The sequence below is a fragment of the Pezoporus wallicus genome, unplaced genomic scaffold, assembly GCF_028554395.1.
Source record: "Pezoporus wallicus isolate ANWC-B61680 ecotype Strahan unplaced genomic scaffold, APGP_CSIRO_Pwel_v1 contig_7379, whole genome shotgun sequence".
Lineage (NCBI taxonomy): Eukaryota > Metazoa > Chordata > Aves > Psittaciformes > Psittacidae > Pezoporus > Pezoporus wallicus.
Window position 1 is genome coordinate 1,331,753 of NW_026642884.1, and position 9,343 is coordinate 1,341,095.

Below are 9,343 nucleotides of genomic sequence, written 5' to 3' on the forward strand. Positions count from 1 at the left end.
GCACAAGTCTGGCAACAAGACTTAAAGCATTCATGGAAATTTAATAATTAACTTCTAAGTCCTTGGGCCTGATTCCTTGTAATTCTTGGCAGCTCTCATTTTTCCAAGGAATACTTGCTAATATTAAGATCCACAGATGTTTTCTGTGAGATTTCTGCTCTTTGTAATTCACTTTATTAAACCAAACCATATACCAGCATATGAGCAAAGAAGATTTATGCAAACTGCTCCTTCATACCTCAAATGCACATACAAGAGGCAAGTATTCTTCATAGCCCCCAACATTACTGAAACAAAAACTGTAAAAATCTCTATAAGTAGTGGATGAAGGTGGGAAAACTACAGTATTTTGTTGCCCAGAATGTATTCAACGGTAAGGCTGCAAGAGACAATAATTCATGGTCAATACAGGCTTTTCATAAAGCAGTTAATTCAGTTACAAAAATTTTTAATTAAAACTTAATTCACCCTTACAAGATTTTATTCCCTCTGTACGTGCTCTAGAAGCAGTCTCTCTAGATCAGAGACTATTTTCTCCTTCAGAATTTATTACAAGGCTACCTATCTTTTTTTTTGCCTTTCAGAGAAGGCTTCCCAAGTAGTGGAAGACCACTGTAATGTAATGCTTAGACACACCCCAAGCTGATGTAATTTTACCATTCTAGGATATTTAGTTAAGCATTTAAGAAGTTGGCTACTATTCCACTGACTACAGAAGGCAGATGTGCTGAAATTCCTAACCTGCACTAACAGATCTTATGCTACCGAATTTCCACACTTAAAAGTATAACGTTTCTAGAGTAATTCAAGACCAAAATGAAATACTCACATGAGGACCACTAGGCATTGATGGAGCACCAGCAGGACCAGATGGCACTTGAAAAGGATTAGGGGGCGTAGGATACAGTCCTGGAGCTGGATATAATCCTGTGGGTGGAGGAAATGGACCTGGCGGTGAAGGTCCCCATGTTCCAGGTGGGACCGTACCCCATGGTACTGTTGGCGCAGCCCCTGGAGTCTGGGTAGGAGCGGAATATGGCCCTGGGGGTGGATATGGCATGCTAGGTGCAGGATACTGCCCTCCTATTGTTGGTCCCCATGCTCCAGAGGGCATGGATCCCCATGGCCCAACAGGAGCAGGAGGTGCAGCTGGCTCTGTTGGACCACCATAAGGTCTTGGAAGCTCTGGAAAGGGCATATTTGGTGGAGGATATTGCCCTGGTGGGACAGGACCTGGCACAGTTGGGGGTGGATATGGACCACCAGGAGGAGGAGGAAATGGAGCAGGCGGTCCAGGGGGCATTGAAGGATACATTCCTGTTGGTGGAGGTCCAAATGGCATAGTGGAAGCGGACGTATTTGGTGGCAGTCCAGTTGGTGCCATAGGGGGAGCGCTTGGGTTATTCCAGGGATTTGAAGCTGGCCAACCCTGTGGTGGCTGACCAGGTTGCTGACCAGGTTTTGTACTGCTCACTTTGGAGGTTTTAGCAGGAGATTGATCTGGTAAAGCATCTGCCAGCTAAAAAACAAAGCACCAGTGAGAATGTAAAATGTCTACTGGACTTACTAGTTGCAGACATTCACCCACTATGTGTGTATGTTTCAGCTGCCAAAATAGGAAAACAGCTCTTTGCTGCTGCACAGAGATGATTACATTTATTTTTGTGCATCTTCTATCATTAAGGAAAAAGAGGCATTCTGACATGCTGCACTTAGCAAACCAATGGTAGAAAGTGACCAACCATACAGAGCAATTCTGCACAAATCCAAAAGGATTTTTACAGATTGCCGTTATATAACTATTCGGACACTATTAAACCACAATTCCTTTGGTAATATTATAGTATAAAAGAACCCATGAAGTGCCCAGCAGCTTCGTGTGTTTAATCCACAGACTGCTACATCTACCAAAAAGGAAAACACCACAGCTGCAGTACAGAGGAAATAACCTCTCAACTGTAAGCTCCCCTTTCTTGAGAAAGCATGTCAACTTTTAGAATGAAGTAACCAACTGGCTGATCTCCAGGAAAGAAAAACTGCTACTTACCGAAAAATCATCGGTTCCAGACATTTTTCTGAAAATTAAGGTAAGATACAAGTTAAAATTGTTGAAAACAATAAAGTATTTCAAGCAAGAATCAGAGACAAACTCTACATTTGTATCATTTAAACCACAGTAAGTGCTGAACTGAGAGCACCTCTTAGCAGTGGCTTTGTTTAAATGACTGACCCATAGAGATGTGGGCCACCCAAATACTTCCCTCTTGATAAAATTCTCATGAAAAGGCAAGTCTTCAGCCTCTACCTGTCTCACGTAAGACAGCAATGACACAATGTAAATGGGTCACATTACACTAAGAAAAATTATTTAAAGTATTTATACCAAGCAGGAAGCCTACCCAGACAGCAATGCCTGACAAGTATTCAAGCTCTTCTCTAAATTAGGACTCAGAAAAGGTAAGGCAGGCTGCTGCAGATAAAGTTTATGCTTCTAAAACAAAACATGATTAAATCCCCACACAGATCCTATTGTTAGAAGTAAAGAATATAGTTTCCTGGTGCTTTATCCTCCATTTCAGAACACACCAAAGATAGTGGATGCTCTTATTTACATTCACTGTTTCCACCAAAACTGAACACAGACACAGCAAAGGTGTCATTAATGCACACCTGACTTTACAAGAAACATTGCAAACAGGGATCAACGAGTCAGGTGCTGTCTTTCCATGAAGGCAACTACTGCACTTAAGAGCTTTCCAGAGCTTCATCTCAAAGAACACTGACAGATTTGTCAATCTTCATTAGCCATACAAAAGGACAGCTGAAGGTATATTCAGTTTGACTGACTGACAAGAAATACTGACTAAAGGTGAAGAACTGTTAAAAGGATGACCAGGAGCAGGTGAAATAGATGGACATGCCCTAGTGCAGCCAGAAGGTTTTAGGACAGAGTGCAGGAGGAGACAGAGAGGAACATAAGAGAAGATCTTTGTTTTTCCTTCTTGATAGTGAAGACCTTTTAACACAGAGATTGGTCTCAGGGATGGAGGTTTGTGCAGACAGCCTGTGACAAATGGGTTTATGAGCTCCATTAGATTATAAATTACATAATGCAAATAATGTACATATAAACTAGTCTTCTCTGAAACCATTTTGTAAATTTATTGCTATTGGCACAATTTCCTAATCTTAGGACAGTAGAGAATCAGAACAAGGGCCCATTTAGCTCAGCATCCCATTTTATCTTCAACAATGACTAGTAGGGAAGAATGAGAACAGGGATGACACCCCAATACTTCAATGATGCCAAACTCAGACACTCCTGAAGTTGAAGGCAATTTCTATAAAATAACAACCCTCAGATAATTTATTTTCCACCAACATGTCTAGTTTCCCTGCTTGCAGCTACAACATCCATTGGCAAATAAGTCCACAGAATCGCTATTTGTTACACAAAAAGGCACCTTCTTTTTTGTTCTGTAACTGGATCTTACTAGTTTCAGATGTTGCTCCTTCACTCTTGCAGCTGAGGAATCAGTAAGTCTATCCTTACCCACCCTGCTCGTGCTGATGATTATTCCATGGATTTTTATCATTTTCTTTCAGCTGTTACTTCTCTGAGGCTGAGCTCTTTTTCAGTGACCCCTGAACAGCAGCTATTCCATACCTTAGATTATTCTGTGTCTTTTCGAGTCTTTTCCAATTCTTCTGTATCTTTTGATATGACTGACAAGAAAGAACCACAGAGAATTCAAGATGCGGGATAACCACTGTTTTATACAGTTTCATAATTATGCTCTGGTTTGTGTCCTGTTCTCTTCCTATTGCTTCTTACTGTTTCATCTGCTTTTTGATTGCTATGGAACTTACACTTTAGTAGCCCTATTTCATTCCTTGGTGTTAAGGGTCAGCCCATCATGTTATATATGAAATTATATGCACCACTCTATTACATCAGATTTATCGACACTGAATCATATCAGTGCCCCTTTAGGCACTGGCAGCTGTTCTAAAGTCTCCCTGGAGGCTTCTTCTCCCCAGGCTGAACAAGCCCAGCTCTCTCAGCCTGTCTCCACAGCAGAAGTGCTCCAGCCCCAGAGCATCCTCATGGCTTTCTCTGGGCTTGCTCCATCAGGTCCATATCCTCTTATGTTGGGGGCCCCAGAGCTGGATGCAGTACTGCAGGTGGAGTCTCACAGGAGCAGAGTAGAAGCAGTAAAAATCACCTCCTTCAAACTGCTGGTCACGCTGCTTCTGATGCAGCCTTACACTTGGCCTTGTTGAACTTAACAAGGTTCACACAGGCCTACCTCTCCAACCTGTCCAGGTCCCACTGAATGCCATTCCTTCCTTCTAGCATGTCAACTGCACCACACAGCTTGTTGGTGTTGACAAACTTGCTGAGGGTATGTTTGATCCCACTGTGCCTGACAAAGACATTAAACAGCACTGACCCCAGTAGCTACCTCCAAGGAATGCCACTCATCACTGGCCTCCACCTGGACATCAAGCTGTTGACCACCCAGATAGCTCACTATTCACCAACTGGTCCACCCATCAAATCCATACAAGCACAAACATTTGAATCTTTGTATCAGATGAGACAGTCATTGATCTGAACCATGTATTTGTTTCAATTTGAGAAACAAGCAGCAGGAAAGTGGTTTCTATTCCTGTTGTTAACAGCTCAGCCATTCAAAAGATATCTACCAGAAAAAGCAGAATTTCTCTTCAACAGATACCTCTTATGTTGAGTTCATTAGTTTTTGCAATGAACCATGTTCAGTTATAATCAGAAGTTGATATGTGCTTCTTAGTGTCAGCTTTTCAATTTACCTGTACAGACAGAAGCTATTTAATCTAACCTACAACATACAATAACTTTTTTACACAAGTGCACATATTCATAAGCAAAACAAAAAACCCCAAACAGGTTAGCAACACCAAATCAGACCAAGAGAATCAGCCTTTCTTTAGGCTGATGGAGAGATGGGGTAAGACCCCCTGAAACACAGACCTACAAGACAGTGGAAAAAGCCAAGAGAAGAAGTTGGAATATATGCAACAAGGAAGAGAAGGGAGAAAGGAAACAGGCCTAAAGCAAAACTCAGAAGAAAATCCCACGATCTTTCACAAAAGTGACAGGGAGTAGTAAATTCAAGTCAAAGCAGTGGATGAACACAGCTGAAACAGGCCTGCTCACAAAATATCAACACATATTCCCAGTATTTGTCAGCAGATAATTTCTAAGTGTCTGTGCCATAAAAATTAAGGAAACAATTCTGCTGCATGACTTATGGAAAAAAAAAAACATAGTTAAGCATATCTTATAATGAGATTTAGTGGCTTTTTTACTTTGGCAAGCAGACAAGAGCAACATTTGTTGGCAACAACTGAGTCAATGCCAAGCATGTCAAGGATCTTCTTGCAGACAGGATGGCCTACTTCAGGGACAGTTTTTAAACATACATTTAGTCTGGGTGCTGCTGCCTTAGTTTAACAAAAAACCCTGAAATTACCATTAGACACAATCAGACAACATATGAACTAATTTGTACTTAAATCTAGGATATATATTCAAGTTGTTCAACACTAGTATAAGGAATTTCAGTCAAAACCTTAAGGAAATAAAAATTATATTGGGAAGTCTTGCCCAAGGCATTCCCATGCTCACAAATTAAGAGTCACTGTCAGAAGACCTCCAAGTAACTCAATTCTAAAGTCCCCAACTGGTCACATGTGGGCTCAAGATTTTAGAAAAATGCACTGAATTGTGCCTTGACTAGAATTTTAGATTCAGTAAACAAATGGATTCCCATTTCCTGCTGAAGCCTTCCATGAGCAGCGCTGCACAAGCACCGATACGACCAGAGAAGAGTCAATGTCACAGATATCTGTTTTGACACACTTAAACTCTACTTCTAATTACTCTTTCCTGGAGTTGGGGGATGAAAGAGTGACTGGAAGGAGGAGGGTTCAGGAGTTTTAAGTATTTCGGCAGGGTACAGAAAGACTACAGAACTTGCAGCATTCAAACTGAAGTCCTGCTAGCATCCACTGTGCTCTAAGATGTCCTTTGTATTCTGAAGCCACAGCCCCTGGAAACATCCCTGCTTTCCAGAAGCACAGAGCCTGCCAGCTCTGGACTGCTGGTCAGGGCACCACTGCTCAGCCCCCTCTGAAACACATACGGCCAGAAGTACAGAACTAAAGCAATGGAGAGAGCAAGATGAAAGACATCTGCAAGAAAAAAAAGGCATCTAGGAGCAGAATCTCTCTCATCCTTTATCCTGAAGAGTAAGTAATGAGAAGACATGAAGGATTTCCACTGCACCTACCCAGAAACCACACACGGCAGATTCTTCAGACAACAGTCCAAGGCCTCCTGGATGCCCATGAGTTGCTCCCAAAAATTAACAGCAGGTAGGTGATACAAGCTAGCCTGCTGGCTCCACACCACAGGCTGGAAAAAGGCTGGGAAGCACTCCTCACACAGCAGCGGCAGGCTAGTTCTACCAACAGCGCTCAAGAGCAACCAGCGGTTTTCAGAGAGGGCTGTGAAAAGCCCATTTCTGAAAGTGTGGTGCTAAGTGTGGCATGCTAAATCTGTCCTACTGAACAGTTTCTGCAACAAAATAGCTCCACAGTGGATTTTTAAGCTCTAAACACTCTTTGATCACATCCAGCCCAACTGAAACTGATGGATGTAGTAGCATTTTTTTCCCCATGCTCTTGCCTTTCTTGGCTTCTATCCATCATTAGTCCTTAGAGACCCTTGTTAAAAGAGCTGTCCAAAACACTGTTCTACTCAAGCTATCCAAAACTAAGCATCAACTGCTTTCATTTTTGAGTTGTATGACATTTTTCCAACAGTTGATGTGCCAGATATAGTTCCTGTCTCCAAGATCATCTTTCAAACACTGAAAAATGCTTTCTAGATGCTAGAGACTTTGCTGCATTTCCACTGGGTGGCATGGCTCTATCAGCAAAGAGGTTCTTTTGTCACTCTAACATGACTAATACCTAGCAGCATAACCTCATCTACAACAAGATTTCTGCCCACATAAATACAACTACCCAACATAGCTGTACAGATAAAATGGAAGAGAGACCAAATCTTTGACAGCTTCTAAATGTTTTCTAAAATATGTAAATTTCTGCAGCTTCTACCTTCCAGCTTCAAGCATCAACATTTTATCGCTGCCTTTCTCTACCCTTAAAGCCTTCCCAGCAGCTGCACTGATGCACTTAGGTACCTATATGCAGTCATTTAGTCTGACCTGCATGTTTATTTCTTGGGAGAATAAAGGCAATTGATAAAGACACTTAAGGGGAAAAAAAACCCAAACCAACAGTTGCATCATTAGTATCTGTGTGAGATTTGATGATCTTCCTGCTGCTTCCTATGTCTGTTTTGACTGACAAAAAGGACAGAAGTCAGATTTTTAGTTGTCAGATTTTTCAGGACAGATTTAATTAAGACTGACAACCAAAATGTTGCATTTGCTATAAATTATCAACTGCCAGAAAAAAAAGAAGTCTTCAGAATAGAGGTCTTTTCAGTTTCCAAGACCTATAATATACAAAGACATAAGGAATTGTAATCTGTTCCAGTTTTCTACTCATGACAGGCCATTCAGTTTCACAGCTGCCTCCCCACCAAGACCAGACCTAATCCCTTCAGATGGTCACATCACAAGCAGATGGCTCCAAACCAGGCAGACATACATCACTTTTAAGTCAGTTTGTTCACGGGCCAGCTGTGATAGAAAATCAGTGCAGAACACATAAGTCTCTACTCCTGTCCACACCATCCTACTCTGTGGATCTTGCAAAAGATATATTGGTCCAGCAGCAGCTCAGAATAATTAATATTTATCTTCTACAGTTGCCTTTATACTTTCTTGAGAGCTATGGAACCTATTCTTATTGTGTTATCCTCATTTTTAAAAGGTGCTTTATTTCTCATTTATAGGTTTAGCTTCTAATTATCAGTTCTTCTGAAGTCTGCTTGAACTAGCTAGAAAGCAATTTAAAGAACACCTGTGACCTCCTCCTACCATAACTTTATACTCAGGAATTATCAGCTCAGTTACTTGTATTTGTTCTTGATGAAATAAGCATACTGACCCCGAGTGTGAGGGACTATGAAACAACTTCACTGCAGGGCTTTTAGTGTGTTGCTCTCCCCCACAGTGAAATGATCAAAGCTGTGTCTCATAATCGAGTTCTAGCCTCAATAGTGCCCAACCAAACCACACATTTTTCTGCTCCTTAACAGAAGCTCTTTTCCAGGGTAACTGTTTTTCAAAACAAAAATCTCTATGAGTAAGGCTGACATCTTGATTTGGTGCTGGAGTAATGAACTCAAGCTTTAAGAATATGATAAGTGCTGCCTAGGACTGGCCTGATATTTACCATAAATTTTGTAGCAGCCACTGGTCTTCACGGGTCTGGCGCGGGGGCAGTTTTATTTAACAAAAATAAAGTAAAAACTACTTTTGTTCTTACATCCACTGACAATAAGGTTGAACAGCATGAGATCAACAAAGTTTTCCACGGAATTCACCTAGAAACAGCTCTCTCTCAGGCACAAAACCTGTCAGATAATTAGTTATCTCTCAAAGCAATGTGCCCATTGTACCACACAGTGCTAGCTTTCCCATTAAGCCAGTAACCTTAAGTGTATTAACATTTGATAAAATGGACTTTATAAGATAAACTATTAAAAATTCACTTGCCTGAGACCCGTTTACTGAAGAGCTTTTAAGTTAAAAAGTCACTTAAAATCCGATCCACGCTCTTCTATAGATTACGACCATAAAAACAAGCCCACAAGATATTTTACCCAGTCAGGACCGTTACGGCTACAACCTTTACACAGAGTAAACCAGGATCCGCTATAAACGAACCTTCCCCGCTCTGCAGCCGCCAGCGGAGGCCGCCCCAGGCAACGGAAAGCGGCAGTAGTCGTCAGGCGACCACCGGTACCTCGGGGCGATCCGCCCGCCCCAAGCGGCGGGTCCCCAGGAGCGGAAGACCGGCTTCCACCACTCACTCGGGGCCGGCGACCCCCGACACCACATCTCCAGCCCAGCAGGGCTGGGAGAGACAGCGGCAGCTCCCCACCCGCCCCTCCGGGGAGCGGGAAGAGCCAGCTGCGGCCCGGAGGCCCCCGGGGCCGGCCCCGCCGCTGAGGTGTGGGACGAAGCCCCCTCCCTTCCCGCTCCTCCCTCCCTCCCCTCCGCACCGGTGTGCCCCCGCTCGCTCCCTGCCGCCGGGGCCGGCCCGGGCAGGGGGTACCTGTGCAGGCGGGGAGCGGCGCGGCGCGGCTCAGGCCAGG

At 42.9% G+C, this 9,343-nt stretch overlaps 1 protein-coding gene across 4 annotated transcripts; it reads right to left on the reverse strand.

The window, feature by feature from the left end:
- Positions 1 to 150: 150 nt before the first annotated feature.
- Positions 151 to 9,116, reverse strand: MAPK1IP1L (mitogen-activated protein kinase 1 interacting protein 1 like). Of its 4 annotated transcripts, XM_057433070.1 has the most exons (5): positions 8,913 to 9,069; positions 6,339 to 6,625; positions 2,048 to 2,075; positions 830 to 1,519; positions 151 to 379 (listed from the first exon to the last, which is right to left on the reverse strand). In XM_057433070.1, exons 2-5 carry the CDS (start codon positions 6,395 to 6,397, stop codon positions 368 to 370), a joined length of 789 nt encoding a protein of 262 aa, XP_057289053.1. In that variant the 5' UTR covers positions 6,398 to 6,625; positions 8,913 to 9,069; the 3' UTR covers positions 151 to 367. The 4 variants fall into 4 exon arrangements, with proteins under 4 accessions (XP_057289053.1, XP_057289054.1, XP_057289052.1 ...); XM_057433071.1 differs by lacking the exon at positions 6,339 to 6,625 and having other exon boundaries at positions 8,913 to 9,116; XM_057433069.1 differs by lacking the exon at positions 6,339 to 6,625 and having other exon boundaries at positions 8,992 to 9,115.
- Positions 9,117 to 9,343: the final 227 nt, after the last annotated feature.

What these genes read in the sequence shown, in the direction of transcription:
- MAPK1IP1L (XM_057433069.1), bottom strand. Translation starts at nt 9,086, where the DNA reads ATGTGGTGTCGGGGGTCGCCGGCCCCGAGTGAGTGGTGGAAGCCGGTC. An exon ending in GGCGGGCGGATCGCCCCGAG is followed by an intron (nt 2,076 to 8,991) that starts GTACCGGTGGTC and finishes CTTAATTTTCAG; the next exon opens with AAAAATGTCTGGAACCGATG. An exon ending in CTGGAACCGATGATTTTTCG is followed by an intron (nt 1,520 to 2,047) that starts GTAAGTAGCAGT and finishes TTTGTTTTTTAG; the next exon opens with CTGGCAGATGCTTTACCAGA.